General features: G+C 40.2%; 1 protein-coding gene across 2 annotated transcripts in view; it reads left to right on the plus strand.

The window, feature by feature from the left end:
* sobpa (sine oculis binding protein homolog (Drosophila) a) overlaps positions 1-21,600 on the plus strand; it is a 52,817-nt gene that overhangs the window by 5,170 nt on the left and 26,047 nt on the right. Inside the window, exons 2-6 of one of the 2 annotated variants that reach the window (XM_085342898.1) lie at positions 12,782-12,902; positions 14,398-14,607; positions 15,241-15,432; positions 19,698-19,849; positions 20,993-21,016. In XM_085342898.1, coding sequence (XP_085199024.1) covers positions 12,782-12,902; positions 14,398-14,607; positions 15,241-15,432; positions 19,698-19,849; positions 20,993-21,016 — 699 coding nt within the window. The remainder of the gene's footprint in view (positions 1-12,781; positions 12,903-14,397; positions 14,608-15,240; positions 15,433-19,697; positions 19,850-20,992; positions 21,017-21,600) is intronic. The other variant, XM_085342899.1, reaches the window with a different exon arrangement.

Here is a 21,600-nt window from a genome sequence, read left to right on the forward strand (position 1 = left end):
TGCTCTGACAGCTCAGTAGAGGTGCTGTCGCTGTAAGTCACTGCGTTTACAAACAGTCTATGTTTATGTACTATTGTGCCTATTTGTGAGTTTTCATAATTTATCTTTAATGTTTCCTTAATACACTATATGGCTTTGTCTTTGTTTTATCACTCTCATGCTTCCTGCTCTCATCTGTGCTCAGAGGGTTTTGCATCTTCAGTTTTCTTTAATTGTCTATAAATGCCATCTACCTGCCTGTGACTGTAGGTGAAAATTGTCCTATATTTGCATAACCCGACTTCACTGCTCACATTAATTAACACGCACAGTACCTTTGAAATAAAATAAATGTAGACCATAAATAAACCATTTTAGGAGAAAAGTAAAGGCGAAGAGCTTGAATTAGAGAGGCAGTCAGCAAACACAAGCAATACTTACTTCTTAGAGTACTTAGTACTTGGAGTACTTAGTTCTCCACCCATCACATGTTAGCAGAGAAGGATAAAAAAAGCAAGCGTGCTTCATAGGTGTTGTATTTATACTGTATATACAAAGACATTTAGTGTTATAATCCCCCCAATGAATCATGGAAGGCTGGCTGTATCCGTTTAAATCTATGTTTTTGTTACATTTCTCATTTCTTTGTTTACTTGAAAGCGACAGAGCTCATAGATTAACAGAAAAATACCTGTAAATGAGCCAGCTTTAGACTTATGGGGTAATTTTCATTTACTGCCCTTGGTCTGTTCCTACAAGAGCAACAAGAATATCAGTGATCATTCCAAACTGGATCTATCAGGTTTTCCAGTGACTTAGCTTCTAGAGGTTGCAAGTAGCCTAGAATGGCTGTTTCTGGATTATAAGGAGATAAAGTCCATAATAGTGGAGATACATTTTACATACATACATCATTTTTTCCGCAGCATTGCAGGCATTTTAAATCAGGATAATGATAAATGCTTAAATCTGAAAGCCTGCAAGTCAACAAACCGATTCAGTAAGTCAGCTTTAGCGTCTGTTCCTGTCCACAGTGGGCTGACATTAGCCACTCGTGTACTGGTCGTAGCAGACCAACTCAACTTTTTTTGGTATGAATTCAAGCCTCACTGTAAAAGAAGGGTTATTCTATTTCTTCTTTTGTTTTTAAATACAGCGTATAATTATCTTTGGTCATTTCATGGCTTTTTGAAACCGCAGTTCTAGAGCCAGCAGTCAGTCCCTGCTGTCGTTCTTTCTCTTTACTGCTTCACTGACAAAAGAGCACATGGGTAACAGCAAGTAAAGTTGTAGCTTTCACTTCACCTCTTCACCATTGCATGGAGAAACCAACACAGTGATGAATGTTCTGTCTTACCATCAGTCAGCATGAAAAAAAACATATTTCAAGGTCGATGTCGTGTGAAGGTCCCGAGACTCTGAGACATCCACAGGGCTTGTTAAGTCGGGCTGAAAGGGTGTGCTGAGGAAATTTAAAGGTACTTTTTGTCATTTCCATCACCAAATTTTGAGGAAAACTTTAACTACCAGAAGGTTAAAGGGAATAGATAATGCTACTTTCAGCTGCTCCATCATTCACGGAGGGTCGCCACAGTGGGTCACTCCACATCTTTGATTCGGCATAGTTGTTTTAATGCCACACGCCCTTAGTGAAGGCAAGACCAAACAGGGTTTGTGTCTCCTCCCGGGATCAAACCAGATGTGTTTTTCTTATTATGTGAATTTTCTCACTGCATCTTCTGCTTGTACAAATCGATATTACTTGAAAGTACCTGCTGGTCCTTGTTCAGCTTCGATTGATAGGTCTTCCGCACAATGTAAAAATAAAGTAATAGTGGTTGTTTTAGTATTGCTATAGTTTATTTAAACATTGGAATTTTAACAATAAGTTCCTTTAAACAGATAATCCACCTTATTCTTTTGCGTTTTCCCACGCAGTCAGAGGTAGTCTTCTAACTGATCAGAGGTAGTCTTCTAACTGGCTTTTACCTTCAGTTCTGCATTCATTATGTCGGGTTGCTGTGTTTGCTCTGTGGAGCTAGCCCAGTTTCACAGCACTGTTGCAGAACCTCCTGCTGCTTTCGTGTTTGATGATCCCATTGGAAAGATGCACGAAGTCCAGAAAACTTGTTCTTGACCAGGCTTTCCAGGGAGGCACCGTCCCCTCTGAATAACTCAAAACATGAGGCAAAACACATGCAGTTAGTCATTTTTTCCAGTGAAGAGCTTCTTTAAAATGAATCCATTGTTTTACTTCACCAGTGAGTAGTTTATAGTAATATCCCTCAGCAGGTTGTCTGCAAGGCATTATAAGTTATAAGTTTTTTTTAAAGGCTGTAAAAGAGAATCCACCTTAGAGAAACACCAATTTCCTCTGATTATGAGCAAAGACTTCAGCAATTGGTAACATCACAGGCATTCACAAAAGCTTTGGGAAAAAGATTTTGCAGGGACTTTAGGCTGAAGGTAGAATCGCCTTTATTTCTCTGTCTGCACTGCAAAAACTGGAGACCATCATGGTTCTTAGAGCCTCCTTTAAAAGTTCATTTTTTTACCTTTATCGTTTTACAGCATTGGCAACCACCATCAAAACCAAGTCCAAATGCTGGGTAAAGATAAGCCGTGTAAACAACATCTGTTGATGCAAAACTAGAGAAAATGAACTGACAGGGAAGTCCAAGATTTATGCAAGGGAGGGAGTAATGTGCAAGTTTGACTCCTCAGAATGAGATATGAACTTTCTTGAGATCAGCCAAAATCAGGAAATCAGCAGGAAACACACTTTGACCTCAGTTTTGTCCAAGGCTCTCGGAAGCCTTTGTGCTTATTACAGCAGATAAACAGAGATTTTGTCCATTATGAACCAGATAAAAAGGCTATACATCCAGTGTAACATACAGATACCTGCAGCTGCCCTTCTGCCTCTTGCTCTCCGGCACATGCGGAGCCAAAGTTGGTGCCGCTGCTTTGATGAGCCGCCAACAGGGATTAGGTTCCCCTCTTAATAACGCTCCCCCTTTCTCGAAGTAGTGGGGTGACTTAGAGGACAGGATGGTAGGAAGGAAAGGGAGACACAGAGAGATGCTGTGTTTTTGTCTTGGTGATGTGGTTATTTTACAGCTACATCCGTTTACTCAGGAGTACATTCAGCTTGGGTTATGCTCCATCTCGTTTGTTCAAAAGGAGGATTTTCTCCTGGGTGATTTTGTTCCTCCCGAGGTTTCATCCTTGCAGTTGGGCTAATTGCTGCACTTGTGCCTGCCAATTTGTGCGCTTCGAGTCTGTCAGCACTCTTCCTCTTTTCAGGTTATTGTTATGTAAGTTGCCCATAAATCTTCCTCTCCATTAAGGTTTTATTAATTATTCCCATAATTTTAAAGAGGCCATAGTGGGCTGGTTTACAGCTTTTTAATTTTATTTTTAGAATTTTACTGGAATATTATAGACTTCTTAATGTTCAAAAAAACAGACATTATTTTAAAAATAATACTCTGTCGTAGGCATGTTGTAGCACAGCTTTGAGTTTGTGTAGCTAATTTTTAAAAATTGTAATATTTAAAAAAAATATCACCCTTTTAAATTCTGTAAAGGTTTATTAAGACTTCACACTAGTAGGAGAATAGCTACTTTGACAGGTGGCTTGTATTTTATTTGTATTTTCTGTGTCTTAAAATTAACATTAGATTATTTTTATACGTATCTGAGGCATGCATCCATACATAGAATAGGTACATCTTGCTAGCCATGGTTGCTAGTGTTTGTCCCAAGTCACTCAGGACTGCTCAGCAACCCCCTGACAAACACCAGTTGCTTTAGAGAAATGTGTATTCCCCTATTAGTATGCAAGTGGTTGCTGGGAGTCACTAGGTGAAACTGGTCACTAAGAAGTATACGTTGGTATATGGTGTATATGTGTGTATAGGTGTATGGTCCTAAACTGAAACTGAAATCCTTGCGATTGCTTTGGTTGCTAGTAGGGCTGGGTATCGTCACTGATTTCTAGAATCGATTCAATTCCGATTCACAAGGTCCCGAATCGATTCGATCCACGATTCGATTTAATTCGATTTAATTCGATTCGATTCGATTTAAATCTGGGAAATTTTGACAGTCAGAAATATTATAATTCAGATCAGTACATTTACATATTTTTGTATCAATAAAAAGGAAGCTGACACACGCAAGACTTTATCACAGGTGTGAGCGTCACAGCAGATGCCTTTGTGTCAAAGTAGCTGAAGATAAAACACAGAAAAACATGAAGGTTTTCCTGGCCTGGGATTTTATAAAATATTCTGCAGTACATCAAAAACGAAAGAAAACCATTAATCAACATATGAACATTACCTCTGAAGTTACAGCGGTTTTATTAGAGACACAGCGTTTTGCATTTTGAATAATTTTAAAAAGTTTAAATTTGTTCAGTATTGAACAGCAGAAATGAGGTTTTCTTTTCGGAAGAATGTAAAAGGGAAAAAAACAGCGGCTGACAGCGCTGTAAACAACAGTAGACTTGTGCGTAACAAGCAAGCGAATAATGAAGAAAGGGAAACTGTTCTTGAAGTACAGAGAGAGAGAGAGAGAGAGCTGTGCATCGCGGTGGAAGCAAAACAGCAAAAGTCAGAGTGAATACATGACGATGTTTATGTGAAGCGTTTGGATCTTCTTTTGCTGCTGGTTCGGTCAATATTGTTTGGAGAGAGATCAAACTAACAGCTTTAGAATCGGCTCATAAAGGGCGTGAACACAAAGCGTGGACCCGCCGACAGATCAGAATCAGCGAGCTGTCGGCTTTCAGCCCCGACCGTGAGAAAGGCGACATCTAACTGATTCTGATCCGCAGGTCGCGCTGTGTGTTTAAGTCTATGTGCAGAATCCGTGTACCTGCTCTCATTTACTGTCTTAACTGTTTGGTGGTTCTTGAAATTTTGTGAGATGTCACCAGAGATTCTGGCATTTCGGGCAAAATAAATTTATATTAAAAAAATCGATTCAGGATTTTAATGAATTGATTTTACGTTATCCAAGCCAGAATCGATTTTAATCGATGAATCGATTATAAAAACCCACCCCTAGTTGCTAGCAGATTACATGGAAGACAGATTTTTCTGCAAATATCTTCCAACTACTCACTAAGTGATAGTGAAACTGAAACGTATCACATGAAAATGCTTGCTTAAAGGAGCTGCTCCTTTTAAAATGTCTGTTGCAGCAGTAAGGTGAATATTCTGTGTTTCAGGATTGCGCCATACTCTTTCAGATTTCTTTCATCCAAACATGTGACCAATTTCACCTAGCTACAGCCAGCAACTTCTCACCAGCTGGTTGGGGAATACAAATTAAGAAATTAATAAAACATGTTTAGTCAAAACTTCAGGAGGCGAAATTGTGACTATTTAACGGATGTGGAATGTGTTCACAGCGTGTCTTAGTGGGTGACAACAAGGTTATGTATTTAGCTGTCAGCACCTAACTTTAGCTCTGCTCAGGACGCAGTACTAAATCTGACTCCCAGGAACCTTCAGGCAGAAAAAGCACTGCTGTCACTCATCATTGTTCAAGCATTAGCGTCGTTACATCTGCACACATGAGCTGTCCTCATTAACAGCCTTCACTGCTTTAACCACCATTTTTAAAAAGCTCTGTGGCAAAAATAAATAAATAAATAAAAAATGCAGGCTGCGATTATGAATGTTTGGATTAGACTTTAATTACTGTAAATAATCACTGCAAATCCTTTCATTGTTGATGGTGATGCTGTCTAACCTTGACGCACACAGAGCTCCAGATGTGCGCTCACATGTGCTTGCATGCTAGGCCTGCAGGTATGGCATGCACATGGATGTTGTGCTTTGACTTCACCTGTTATTGATTTAAACTGTGCCCTGCACCTTTGTGCCACGCACTACCCACTGACCACCCCACCACAGCGGTATTTAATAACAGACAGATCGATAAATACTGTCATTCTTCATTAATAAAGCCATCCCTACATTTTGGCTTCTTTTAACTGCCACACAGGTCTTCTTGCACAGCACTGCAGAAAAACTATAGGCTCTGTGTGAACACAGCCAAACTGAGGTAAAACTGAGCCAAGAGTGGTGCTACTACTCTGTGGTACAAATACAACACATTATGAATTTCTCCATAAAATGCTTAGAAATGGCCCAAATGTGCTGATGAAGCAGGAGAAAATCTGCCTCTGTCACTCCTGTGTGTGCCACAGTGTCTCAAATATGCATGCTACAGTGCATATTGTGTGTGTGAGAGCTCATTCCCACTTGTTTTTTCCCATGATATAATACATATAACACCACTGTAAGCAGTATTCAAACTGCAGTTATCATTGGTGATTGAGTTTGTATTAAGTAATTAAGCCGATGCATCTACCTGTTTTCTGCAGCTCCATGCACACCAGGCCACACTGTGTCAGAAGCCATCAAAGCAGACTCTTTCTTTTCTTTTCAAGAGCTGTACAGGGTATTTTATTGTGAAAGTACACCACCCTACCTCCACCGAGATCCTCCAGATTCATTTTCTTTCCCAAATTAAATTCTACCCTTGGATACGGTCACTTTATCACCCACAAAAAAACACAAATTGATGCTGCAGAGCTGCCTCCATGCTACTCTCTCCGGATAAATCTGGACTTGCCTAACTTTCTCTGTCTGATTACTTTGGTGTGAAACAACACAGGTCAGCATAGGCTGGTCAACACGAACCAATGAGCTGCAATGAGCTGATACCTCATCTTTCTACACCACCACAGGCTGTTGGAAGTCAGATGTTATTCAAGTGCATTTTTATTCCACGTGAGCCTTTCATGTACAGCTTTGTATCGAGTCTGAATGTGTTTTCCAGATCTGTGTGCGCCAAATCTTCCATATCAAAGCATTTCTTTTCTTGGTTTTGCACAGGTGGTTTAAAAAGCAACATAGTGACCTTAAAAAGGTCATTAAAATGAACTCAAGACAGACAAGTTTTATTACAAGTCACATGAACTTCAATAGTAGATGCCAACACTGCAGTATTGTTTGGCCTGTTGATATGATGCTTTTAAACCACAGCTGCATAAATGCAAAAGATTCAAGGCAGCACGATGATGCTAATTGGTAGCTGAGCTCCTGATCATGGAGGAGGACAAATAAACAAACTCACAAGACATTTCATGCATTATACTAAGATATATAATGTAGAAAAGACAGTTATTCATTTTAATATGAATGTATACGTGGACAAAAACAGAGCTCAGGCTGTGACCCATACACCGCACAGTTAGTAGCCTAATTTTCCCATAAACTACATTCCCATCCAACAAACATCTAAACAAATGAACTAAAATAATGATTGCAACACTCCTTAGTTTAGACTTAAACTTTATCATTAATATTCTCATTACTCGAGAAGAAAACAAAGTACTGATTATTAAATCCTTAGCAGTGACCCTTATGACCTTTCCAAATCTAAAGGTGACCTTTCGCCATCACGCCCCTCAGCTTTTTGAACCACCTGCCTGAGGAGATAAAGCTCCATGACTTCCTTTATATCACTTATCAAAAAAATTTTTAAAGCTTTGTTTGACTTGTCTTTTATCAGCTCTTATTTTTAAATTATTTGAGCATTTTTCTGCTATAATTACTGTATTGCTTTTATTCTTTTAATGGTATTTATTAATTATTCTGGCATTATTCCACTTTTGCTTATCTGTCAGCCTCCCTATTTACACGTGCTTCTTAAATAATATTGTTATTATTAAAAGTAGAGTTACCTCATAAGAAAGTAATGTTAAGTTAAATGCACTAATCGCACTAGCTGCTGCATTTTTTTTCATCCATGTTGGTAACAATTGTGCATAATGTGAATTAAGGCTGGCTGTGAATGTCAGATGTGCTGGGTGGCACTGATTCACCCTGACATGATCGCCCTTGCTGTGTCGTATCGATAGGAGCTGTTTGTAATTGACATTTAACTGCTTGTTGTAGTGATTAATGAGTGACGCCTGCTGCCATGATGAAATCATATACAGAAAAATTGCAACTGACCATTAAATAATGAACCAGCACCTCTGATTGAGCATGTGGCAGTGCACCTCACAGTACTTTAAACTTTGAACTTAAAGTTTTTATTGTTATGAGAACATATGAATGCATTACCCTCACTATTTGGAAATAATCCCTTCAAAGTGCCAGCGTTCCCTCTATGCTGATAGTTTAGTGACCTGTGACTAATATCTTATCGCCAAGTCCAAAGAATTATGGCGGCTTTATTCTCGGTCACTGCTGAAGTCTGTTTCTAAAGGAAGAACATTTTCATCCATGTTTAGAGTCAATTGAAAGCTGAACCATTTACAATAGTTTACGGTTCAGTGATCAGACGCTTCTGGGACCGTTCCAGCTGAGAGGTGCATGGTGATAATGGGCTGTATGCATTAGCGGGGTTATGATTTTGTTTTGAGTATAGTGCTTATTGACTGTGTTGTGAGAGGATGTTATGGAGGAAATACTTTTTAATGTTTCACCTGCATTGAGTTTTATATATTCATATTCACACTCTCCCTGAATTACATCACAATTTGCTATGTCTGCGGTGACTGTTAGAACTTTATTGCTATGCTCAAATCAAGTTGGGTGACACTATGTCACAAGATGCAACTTATATCATTTACTGGACTGGACATTAACTGTGAAGTGTTATTTTCTGCTGTATTAATTGACTTAGTTTGTGTTTGTCCAGCACTTGGGAATGCACAGAGAATCTCCTTTGTCTATGTTGTTTGTTGTTGTTCTTTGTCTATTGTTTCAGTCTTGGATTAGCCAAAGTTTCGAATACTGAAGTCAGTGCATTTTAAAGGAATCCATTTGCTCGTTTAACACAATAGTGCCCTGCAGACTGTTCACAAAGCTGAGGGATCTGGGACTTAACAGCCGTCTGTGTGCATGGGTGTTGGACTTCCTCACTGGCAGAACTCAGGTGGTGAGGGTGGGCAGGTGCTTCTCCAACAGCATCACCATCAACACAGGAGCACCTCAGGGATGTGTCCTCTCGCCACTGCTCTACTCCCTCTACACTTCAGACTGTGTGGCCACCCATGGCTCCAACACCATTGTGAAGTTTGCTGACGACACAGTGGTGTTGGGTGCCATCTCCAACAATGATGAGACGGCCTACATGGATGAAGTGAAGAATCTGGCATCGTGGTGCCAGGACAACCACCTCAAGCTGAACGTCAGCAAGACCAAGGAGCTGGTGGTGGACTTCAGAAGGGGTCAGCACAGAGACTACAAGCCCATTATCATCAATGGAGCTCCAGTGGAGAGGGTGCAGTCCTTCAAGTATCTTGGTGTCCACATCTCCTCAGACCTGACATGGGCTGCCCACATTCAGGTCCAGACCAAAAAGGCTAGGCAGCGCCTGTATCACCTACGACAACTGAGGAAGTTCAGGATCTCTCCAAAGATCCTCAGGATTTTCTATACAGGCGCTGTGGAGAGCATCCTCACACAGAACATGACATCGTGGTTTGGGAACAGCTGTGTGAAGGACCAAAAAGCTCTCCAGAGAGTGATCCGTACAGCAGAACGCTGCTGCAGGACTGCTCTCCCCCCGCTTCAGGACACCTACACCAGGAGATGTCGGACTAGAGCAGCGCAGATACTGAAGGACCCGTCCCATCCTGGCAACAAACTGTTCCAACTTCTGCAATCTGGTAGAAGGTTCCGCATCTTCCGGGCAAGGACAGAGAGACTCAAGAGGAGCTTCTATCCCCAAGCCATCCGTGCCCTAAACACACACACCCGCCCTCTCACATCATCTATAATTGACTGAGACAGGACTCTTCCAGACACTAAACCAAGGCACAATGTACATTTCAATTCCTTTAATTTTAAATATGTTTATATTGTCTATCCTGTAAAATAGTCAGATGTCTATTCTTATTAATGTACAGAATTCACCTGCTTGCTGCTACTACTGCACATTCACCCAGTGTATATACTATATATATATATATACATATATACACACACACACACATATATATATATATATATATATATATATATATATATATATATATAATGTTTTTCCTCTACACCCCCCCCCCCCCCCCCCCCAATTTTTTTGCACATGTCGAGGAGCGTGTCAGGCTACATTTCACTGTGTGTTATACTTGTATAACTATGCATGTGACAAATAAAGAACCTTGACCTTGACCTTGCTCCAGTCTGCTTTATGTACCTGATTCGTCCTTTTCTCTGATATTGGTTTAAAATTAACTCCTTGCTATGGTCATGAGGGCTTATAAACACTAGGTTCTTTCTAGGGAAAGTGAGCTTTCAGCAGCTGGAGTTAAAATGGCTTGTTTCAGATAAAGCATTTACTAACTGGATGCCTAAAAGGTCAGCATAAGACGAGTCCATAATTAAACACATAAGAGGTGGAAATGAACATAATGGTTCTCCTTTAGCATGTAAAACAGGACTTAAAAGCTAGCCTGAAATGACAAACTCTAGCCTTTGGATTTGTAGGAAGCCCCCTGGCACTGCAACCAGCCTAGAAACATTTTTATGTATAATGTTAATAAAAACAAACCTTGTGATTTTCTGTTTTTATTGTGGAGGGGATTACTCAGAATAAATATACTGCAGGCATATATTAAGTTAGGCAAATGAACAGAATTTTTCCTAATATGTTCCTAATAGGAATTGAAAGCTGGATCACTCCTACTAGTTGCATTTCCAGATTGGGAGGTCAGAATACCTCCATCAAACTTGACTTAAAAAAAATCCAAAGTGGGTGCTTTGAGCACCAACTGTTTGAAAGATGAGTGATTTTTTTGTTTTTGTTTTAGACCTTCTTGTTCATTGAAGACTCTCTGTGAAAATGTTACTACAGCACATCAGTACTCTGTAATGTGTTGTTATCAGCTGGTATTTCTAACAATGATAACCTGGCAGCTTGGATATAACGTCATTGCCACCTCTGTTTTCAAAGTAAATGGATCACAGATTTATATTAAAACAAGCCAGTATTGATCTTCTCATCTATCTCTTGACAGGAAAGAGGATGTTAAATGTGTCCTTTATCAGTCTTTATACTCTCATGCTAAGGACCAAAACAGTGTTCAAGGGCTATAAACTATCCATCCAGTCAATTTTGAGATATGGAGCCAGCTGTCATGGGTGAGGCAGGATACACTGTGGACAGGTCGTTAGCTTGTCGCAGGGCTAATACACAGAAACTGACCATTCAGTCTCACATTCACACATCCGGTCAGTTTAGAACAACCAATTAATAATCCAATGCATGTCTTTGGGCCGTGGGAGGAAGCCAGATTACCCAGAGAGAGTCCACACAAGCATTGGGAGAACATGCAACATGCACAAAAAAAAGGCCTAAGCCTGGATTTGGACCAGGGACCTTCTTTTTACAATAAGAAGATCCACTCGGCCACTGGCTGCCAATTCTAAAAGGCGGCCTTTTCCCTAAACCAATCAAAGAGCAAGTAAAACTGTGTCTGATAACAAAAACAAGGTGAAAAAATTTAATGAAAAGGGTACTACAGAGGGCACAAACCCCAGCTTCCTGGGTTAAAGTGTTGTGACTTTAACATTCATGCCATGGATGAATGCACAGAGGTAGGCCTCTGCTGCCTCAGTCTGGGTGATAGGTTAAAACTTTCCATCTGGCTACTGTCACTCCAAAAACCAATGAGTAAGAGTGCATTTGCATTCATATGTTTCTGCAGAGCCAAAAAGAAGGAGACACAGTGTTTTGGTACTTTTTGATTTGCAAATTAATTTACCGGGTTGAAAAGGGTCGACTAAATCACCACTGCAGATATGTTTGTTGAACCCAATCAGCCTCGTAGTGCAGCACCAACAGTGATCCAGGTAAATAGGTTAAAATAAGAGACCAAGAAAGAGCAAGGGAGGTTAACATTTTGATGTGAGACTGGGTTGTTTGAGTGTAAGTGAGGTTCCTATCTCCAAGGAAGACTTATTTTTGGGTTTCTTAGCATTGAATGACATAACTGAGGGAATCAAGAGCCATTTAAGTGATGCGGGGAAGCTGTTTTAGCTGATCAGAAAATCTCAAAGACCAGCAACAGCATAAAAAAACATTAGTCTGTCCCTTATCTGCACTGTTACTGTGTCTTTACTGTACTGTACTGTTCCAGTTACTGTAAATTGATACATTTTCTATGCTGGTTACCATTCTGTGATAGGGTTCCCATTCTCTTTATTACACTCTGATAAGATCCTCCTCTTTTATTGTGCAGTGATATTAGTTCAGCTGGCTGCACACTGCAGCGTTTGGACAGGAGTTTGCCCCAATTAGGTTGACCTGTACTTATGAAGAGGACATGCAGCGAAAACTCCACATTGCGGTTTTCTCTTGACACAGAGTTAAAATTTTGAGTGGGATCACAATGTCTCTCCTTAATTAGCTGAAGAAATGTGGACAAATCTAAAGAGCGAGTCAAGGTCTCAAGAGAGGCGCAAAAAAATGCAACAAAATACCAGATTGCTGCATTAGCATTTGTAACAAATGACCTCAAACCTCATTTATCTTCTTCTTGTTCCAGCTTGGGTAACATTAATATTTCATGTGAAAATTTACTTTTTTAAAAAAAGAAAAAAAAGAAGAAGTTTCTGACCTTTAACTTGCTATTATTTGACTTTTACTATATCGCTGCTCATTAGTATTGTATCACTGTGTATAATTAAAGCGGGCTGACAATTATTTTTTAAGCCCGACTGTCCCTATATAAAGAGCTTTGTTCCTTCTCTTTGTGTTGCAGAGTTTTGCAGAGAACACCATGAATGAGCTGCTGGGCTGGTACGGTTATGACAAGGTGGAGCTGAGAGACTCTGACAGCCTGGAAATAGGGGAGACACCACAGCACATCTCTGTCCTCAAAGGTATACAGCTTTAGTGGAAAATATGATCAGATCATGTTTCATGATCTGATCATGCAGGCATGTTGTTTCTGTGTTAACAGGCAAGCCTTATTATGGAGCCATCAGCAGATTTCTGTACTTACTTTTGTCCTTACTGGATTTTGGTGCCATATAAATAAAACTGAATTGAATTCAACTGAAATCTAGTCAATATAACCAATATAGCCTGAATATAAATGATGGGTGTAATCTCTGGTTTCTGTGATCCCTTTCTAAATACCTAACTTTACTTTATTTCCTGATTTTCTGGAGAGGTCCAGTTCAGTGAGCAAACAGCTGGTGAGCAAATCACCTTACACTCAAAGTGTCTTTGCCCCTAATTCAATTCAATTCAATTCAATTTAATTCAATTCAATTCAATTCAATTCAATTCACTGCCAAATTACAACAACAGTCGCCTCAAGGTGTTTTATATTTTAAGGTAGAGACTCTACAGTAATCCAGAGAAAACCCCCAACAATCCGCTCACTCTCTACGAGCAAGCATATGGCAACAGTGGGGAGGAAAAACTCCCTTTCTATAGGAAGACACCTCTAGCAGAACCAGGCTCAGGGAGGCGTGGCCATCTGCCACAACCAATTGGGGATGAGGGGAGGGAGACAGGACAAAATACTCTTCCCTGTGGAAGAGAGCCAGAGATTAATAATAAGTAATGATTCGAATTCTGTATAAGTGAGTGAAATAGTTGAGTGAAGAAGAAACACACAGTGCATTATGGGAAGTCTCCATTAACCTAGGGCTATAGCAGCATAACTAAAAGACGATTCACCCGTGATTTGATCCAGCATTAATTATATGCTTTATAAAAAAGGAAAGTTTTAAGCCTATATAGAGTTTTACAAGGCTGTAAACAGGTTTATTTTAGCTTTCAAATCATACTTTTAAGGATTTCATCCTATTGGAACTGAGTCGCCTTTGGAGCCAGCCTCAATTGGCCACTAGAGGAACTGCAGTTTTTGGCACTTCCACTTTGGCTGCTTTTTAATGGGTTGTCATATTTACAAGATGTTTAAACTCTTTTAATGTCTTCTGAATATCTACTTGCCAAATCTTTTGTGCAGCATAATCTTTTAATCTGCTACATGTGCTCAGAGCTGAATAACTTTGTAAACTTTTAACTGCTGTTTGGTGCTGTGCAGGTTGTGCACTTTAGGTTTAATGCAGCTTGTTCAACCTGCTGCAGCCTGAAAAGAGAAATCACACTAAAACAAACATTAAAGTTGTACGTTTACAACCAAAACAATGAGCTGAGTGATGCTACGTCAGTTGATTTCAGAGAGGTCTGGATTTAACTTAAAATCCAGTCATTTTTGAGTATTTTTGCTTCTACATTGGTGGAAAATATTGAGTCATAATTTAGGTGAATCCTGGGCATTTACACTCAGAGTATTTGCAGCAAATGCTGCTCATTAGTTGGTCAGTAAATGCTTTATTTTACTTAACTTTTCCCATCTAGAAAACTCGTTGCCAAAAATCCCAGCTTCAACAGAGAACAGTGAAGGCTCTCCGGATCGAGCCAACAGCTTTCATTCGTTGCCAGCCTCCAGGAACGGACTCACAGAGACCTCCACCACGCCGTCCACCTCCACGCCCAGCACCAAGGAGCATGGCAACCTGCCCATCATGGTCCCCATGATCCCTCCGCCACTGATCAAGCCCCCTGCAGGTACAGAGCACTAATGCCATTTTGGAGAGATTAATGCAGCAGATTAATTGATAAAGTAGTTTAGACTTGCATGTAAGTATGCATGCATGCATGTCCTTGATTTTTCAAGAGCAGTAAAACGTGATGCCTTCTAGAAATAGGAAAAAACAGTTTAAAAGTTGGCACACCAGCCACATCACAGCTTGTGTAGAAAGTTACAACTGTTTTCTGCTTTTATGTTATGAGGAAGGTTACTTATTAAATTTGCAAAAAGATCAAGGTCATTTTCAACCCATCGCTGATTGCTAATATATTCACTCAAATGCCTGAAAGCAAGCAAACACACACACACACACACACACACACACACACACACACACACACACACACACACACACACACACACACACAGAACAGTTGTGTCTCCAGTCTGAAAGAAGAAATGTCATAGACTTAAACCACACCTGCTTTCCAGACAGACCGGGTTGCAATGAAGATACCTAAATGCTGATTCTCCAGCACTTAGCATGGAAACTCAGGATTTATGCAGTTATGAAGGTTTCGGTTTGTGCAATGGTCTGAAAGCCTTCGTATCAGAGCAGAGGCAGGCGACTAATGAGCTAGCTACCTGCTGTACACCTTGTTTTTCTCCACCTGCCCAAGTGTCAATATTACCCCATCAAGTCTCTGAGGAAATGTCCACGTTACTCGGCCAGACAGAGGGCTTCATTATCCCTTGCGTCTGCTGTGGACAGGAGGCTGGTACGCCCCGGCGAAGGGAGCAAGCCTCCTTGGCATCGCCCAAGAGGAGTCCCCGCTGGCCCTGCCTAGGCGGGGAAACAGATGGTGCGGTCCCACTTAAAGCCCACCAGCACCAACTAACTACCCGGCCAACACCTCCCTCAACTCCCCCACCCTCCAGCTCCACACATACACTGAATTATTCATGTGCCCCCGCAAAATCCGACAAAGGACCTTTTGAGGTGCAGGTACGGCGAATGACGGTGGCATTTAGTACGGAGGCTGCATAATTACTGGCATGTTTTTTTTCCCTGCTCATGCAGATGTGAGTGTTTTCAGATGAGCTTGTAGGATGTGCCAGGATGTGGGAAGGCGAAAACAACTCCACCTCAAGATGTCTCTTTGTGTGAAAATGTTGAGATACTGTGAAAGATGTTGTGATTTCATATTGGCCTTCGATCCTGATCATTATGCTGCGGTGCATGCATTTTTTCGAGCAACGTACAAACCCTGATCCACCCACTCAGTCAGCTTAGAATTAAGATATTTTGTCTTTTTTCTCTAATCGCTGCAGTGGGCAGCTATTCAGATAGACACAAAAAGGCAGAGAGAGTATAGGAATGAGAGCAGAGGGGAAGCTAAGCCATAAAATATGCATGTTGGGTCTGCTATGCTGTCTTTAGTGCCCCAGGGAGTTATTCCTTTAATTGTGAGTTAGTCTTTACTTAAAATCTGATGGCCCTGTAGATCCATTAAGCTCCACAAGAGGTGAAAAGCCTGGCCAGCGTGCGATAGGGAGGTGAACAGAGGTGAAAGACTAATGGGCCTGCGTTTTTTCGCCCTCACACCCGCGTATAGTCATAATGTGATAATTGAGAGATACTGGAGGGAATCTCGGAGGATCTCTCTCATTTCAGCAGCAGCGGCACTAAAAGCCCGCAGCTCATCATCAGCAGTCACAGTTTACCGCAGAAGAGGCATTTCGCTGTCACTGAGGGTCTGTTAAAATAATTTGTTGACCACACAGCAACGCGGCAGCTGCATGCAATACAATTACATTCACGGTTAAACAAGGGAATACATTTGTTGTTGTCATAAACATGATTTCGAGAATTAAAAGGGGAATGTGAGGGGGTCAGCTGCAGCTGTACTGTTTCATTTTCCTTATTTTCTGTCATATATACTGTAACAATGCTTGGTGCTCATATTAAACACGCCAAACAGCATATATCCTGGAGTCCTATGAGCCAAAAGCTCAGGCTTCAGAATATTCTTAACCCTCCTTTTTGTTCTCTATGCTTGCATCTAAATGATGTCATAGAGATGTGATTTTTCTAATATGATTGACTGATTATGATTGATTTCTAATGATAACTGTGAATGCAGTAGCTCTACTCACCAGCAGTTCAAGTCATCAGTTTGCGAGAGGCAGCCAATCAGTAGAAAGTTAGCCTTAATGGGAAAGGAGCTAAATCAGCTTCAGCCAGAGAATGAACTAATGTGCTGCTCCGAGGCTCTGTATGAGATAAACGAGAACTATTTTGAACTATGAATTATGCAAAGCTACTCTACTAGAGTCCAAGAATAACAATACCTAGAAATTACCATAACGGGTCCCCTTTACCAGACAGATGAGCCCTGGATACCTTTTAAAAATCCTTTTTTAAAAATCTTTTTTATCCCAGAATAAGCAGAAGTCAAGATCACTATATCTCACTGTAAACTGTGGTAGGCCGTTAAATGTGGCCTAAATCCACACACTTAAAATAATACTTTATTTTTATTTATGAGTCAGTCCCAGAACAGAAATTTTCATTATGTGCTAATATAATGTAAAAATGCTGCATACTACTGTAATTATCACTATGTAGCACCTTAATTCTGCCTGTTATTTTTTATCCCCATGTGGCCTACATGTCCCTGCCTCTACTATTTGTTTTTTAGCCCCAATGGGGCTCAAACAAAACATCCTGAAACAGTCTACACTGCAAATAATAACAAAGTCAGAAAGTGAATTTCACTTGTAGCACTCAGGACAACTTACACAACTGCTATTTCAACATGAAAACTACCACTAACTAGATAAAAGGCAAATTCAATTCAGTCTCATTTATATGGCACCAAACCAGAAAAATGATCACCTCAGTGTGCTTTTTATTGTATGCTAAAGACCCTACAATATTAAAAAGGAAACCCCAACAATCAGATGACCACTTATGAGCAAGAACTTGTAACTAACGTCAGGCTCAGCTGGGGGAAGTCATCTGCCACAAACCGGTTGGGGGTGAGGAGAAAGTGAAGTGTCAAACACATGCCTGATCAAACTTCTCTACAAAGGTCAGATCTGCAGTTTATTATTTCAGCTTGTTGAATTGCAGTTATGCATCATATCTGCTGTCTGTGCAGTTAGAAAGCCTCGTCTCTAAATGAATTGTTACATGCAGTTTGTTTGCAATTGATATTGCAGTTGCTGTGATGGACGGATAGAGAAGATCCAGCCACACTCATATATGAAAAGATAAGCTCTAATCTGACCATGATTCACTGCATCGCTCACAGTTAGATCATGCGGCCTGTGGTGCAGTAAAGCATTATACAAAGCTGATTTATTTTTACATGTTTATTGACTCTTATAAAAGTCTGCTGCTGATCTCAGTAAATGGAAATGGATGTCCCCTTCCCAGTGTGGATACAAGAGGGCGACACACTGCAGACAGTGCTCTGCAGGAAATGCAGAAAAAAAGTAACATCAAACAGATTGTTTTCTTCTACTAATCTACTGTGGTGTCATTTTCATTCATTCGTCCTTTAAACTGACAGTATTTTTGTGCTGTTGCATACTAGGAATATAGCGCATATTAATGTCATTTAAAAAAATATATATTACAATGTTATTGTAAACACTGTGGTTATATTTTTAAGGGCTGAACTCCATTAGTTAAAGTGTATAAATGTTACAATGAGAGCAGTAATAAATTCTAAGTATTCCATAAGGCTTCAGAGTATGTAGGATTTTTCTGGCTCCTGAATTATTTTTCTGAGGGGGGAGAAAAAATATCCCACACACCATCCAAATGTGAACGGTGAAAGGGTTCAAAGAAGCCAAACTAGTCTTTGTTACCAGGCTGTAAGCATGTTTATTTCTCTTGTAAGGTTCAAGATTGACTCACTTCTGTGAGACATTAGAGGAACTGCACTTCCATGTTGGCTTTGTTTCTTGCGTGTCCGCTTGGAGAGAGCGTAGTCGGCAACACACATAACCCAGAAGTGGTACCTTGAATAGCGCTTTTCTACTATAAGTGAGCACTCAAAGCAAACCTTATGCATCGAGTGACACACATTCACTTTTTTCCTGTACATAAGACCAACAACCTTCTGAATGGTACCGTACTGTACAAAGTCCCAGAAGTTCCGATTTCTTCCTGTCTAGATTTCAAATGCTACACATTTCAAAATGAAGACATATCAGTGTGGATACGGCCCAAAGTGTGCCTGTTTATTTAGCAGTTAACAGACATCCTATAGCTCCAGTCTTTGCTGAAACACCATAACCTTAATCTTGTTGTGAACCTGTAATGTGAATATATGTTTATCACAGCGACTGTCCTTGTGGGCTAAATTTGTATATGTATTCAGTTTTTCCCCTCATGTTTTTTTAATTTTGTTCTTTTTCTTCCTTTCCTCTGCCCTAAAAGTGCTCTCGTCATGAATAATTTGGGAATTACAAAAATAAAAATAAAGTGTGGTTTCACATTAGGTTTTACTGTTTATATGGAGACGGTGGAAATCAGGCTTGTGTAACACGGAAAACTTTTAACTCATGTGTTCCATTTGTGTGAAACACGCCTCACCAAACTTACACCTTTGATGGCACAAACTATCAAGAGGACGCTACACCTCACAGAGACTCCTGCGTCATCTTCAGCAGCAGCAGAATACATGCTTTTGTCCCTTCAAGTTCTCTAATACCCACAGAGCACAGCCATAAACAAGCATTTTCCCATATCCCAGGCTCATCCGTTGTGGCTACATTTATCCATGGCAGGGCTTCATTATAAATCCTGCAGTGGTTTTGTGGCTTGAGTCTTGAAAAGTTTTATCCAGTTGAGCAGCTGGGCTTCATCAGTGGAATTAATGCCTTTATGGTTTGTGTGTTTAATACGTGTAGTTGCATACTTTGTCCCTGCTGTGCACTTTTTACCTTCCATATAGGATAGGTTGTAATCAGTATCAGGCTCACTTTGATTACAGAATTTGAGAATTGTACCACAAGGTTATTTTATTGGACATCGTATTAGAATATAGTAAAAGCCCTTGGTGTAAAGAGCACATCATAATGCTCATTTCATTACCTCTCCTTTTCTCTGTAGACGAGGATGCGTCCAATGTGCAGATCATGTGCGCCTGGTGCCAGAAGGTCGGCATCAAGCGCTATTCTCTGAGCATGGGGAGTGAGCTGAAGAGCTTCTGCAGTGAGAAATGCTTCGCTGCCTGCCGCAGAGCCTATTTTAAGAGAAACAAGGTAACATCCCTTCCTTGTCAACAGCTTGACTCTTTAATATGATGTATTTTAGACACTTTTCAGAGACTTTGTGTTACAAATCTACTGGTGAGACCCAGAGAAGAAAGTGAAATCCCCTCCCCCCAACAAATATCGCGATAGGTCTGCAATTGTTAGTATGATAGGAATGGTTACTGGGTATAGTGTGAATTGGTTTAATAGTGGTCATCATCTCAGAATGTGTACATGTTCCACTCTGAACAATACTGATGCCTCATTTTCTCACAGTATCATTTCTCCTTAAAGTGAACTAAAATTTGAAGAAAATGTGTATTTCCTGGCCAAGTGGTTGCTACAGGTTGCTAGCAGTCACCATGAAATCTTAGACTTACCCCTATTCCTGCAGGCTTAGAGTGACATCCTTAATAACTGTTAGTCGTTAGGAAAAACAGTGTTTTTCACAGCCATTTGGCAAGTGGTTGCTGGAGGTTGTTGGTGGTCACAAAGAGATTTACTGTGCTGCACTGAAAACCTCTTCAGTAGTTTTTGCAGGTTGCATGGTAAAAGATGCCAACTTGTTTGCAAGCACTAAACTACTTGCAAGCATTAATGAAACTGCAAACTTCTTCAAAGTAAAAGTCACCCTTTTAAATTAAAACATTTTACTTTGATAGAAAATCTTCTCCATTTCAGTTTTGGTGCAGCAGTTTTTGTTACTAATTTCCCCCAGCAACTGCCAGCAACATTTTGCCAACAGGCTGAGGAATAAACACTTTTCCCTAGCAACTGGAGGTTGCCAGAAGTTTACCAACCAGTCTCCTGGCCTGTATGACTTGCAACCTAACATCTTGATTCTATTCACACATTATGTATCTGTTTTACTGTTAGAAGCAGAGTATCAGCAATTAATATGGTTCCCAAAAACTAGAATATCACCCATCAAGCCTTTCATCTTATTAACACACCATATTCTGCCGTATGTGAAAAGCTTCATTTTATCAACCTAAATTGTGACTTGGTGCAACAAAAGGTTAAATCTTGTTTAAAAATGGCACATTTTTGGCTACAAACCACATTAGCAATTATCAAAGTTGTTATTGTGTTGCCATCCCTCCCCCTCCAGTTACTGTAGTTAAATACTCTCCTTTCTCTCTTGTACCAAAGCTTGGATTTATAAGGAATTATACCGTGAGTATGATGTTTTACTCTCCTGCTTGTCTGTCCTAAAATCATTCAAACATAATCACTCTTCAAGCACTGCACTGAAGCAGGAACCATAGGGGAGCACTTAGACTACGTCTCTTCATTTCAGTTAGTGAGATTAAATTTTTTTTTTTTATGACACTTTTTCCCCAAAGCATGACAATCAAATTGAGCCTTGCATCTACTGTACTGTTGTATGTTTTTAATTTTTTACCTTTGACACTTCAGCTCATTTGCTTTCATAGCGAGTTTGTAGTTTTCATTGTACTGAATGTTGATTCTGTTGATGTCAAGGAGTCTGACGTGGTGAATCCTCGCAGGGGAATATGTGACAGTTACAAAAAGCTATGAGTCTTTATATCAGATCAAAACGCTTCTTTTGAACTGGTTTTATTTTGATGTCTGAGCTCCAGAGGAGGCCAGAAAAAAAGCACGTACAGGTATGTGTCACGCGGTATGCAGCAAAGTAGGCGAGGCAGCTTCATATCTATCAGAGCTCAATCAGAGAGGCTGTAAACAGGACATCAAATACAAGATTCATCGCTGTGAAGGAAGCCCCCTGCTATGAA

Source organism: Diplotaxodon limnothrissa, linkage group LG19 (genome assembly GCF_057381915.1).
Source record: "Diplotaxodon limnothrissa isolate DT_005_m linkage group LG19, D_limnothrissa_male_GT1.1, whole genome shotgun sequence".
In the NCBI taxonomy this organism is placed as follows: domain Eukaryota; kingdom Metazoa; phylum Chordata; class Actinopteri; order Cichliformes; family Cichlidae; genus Diplotaxodon; species Diplotaxodon limnothrissa.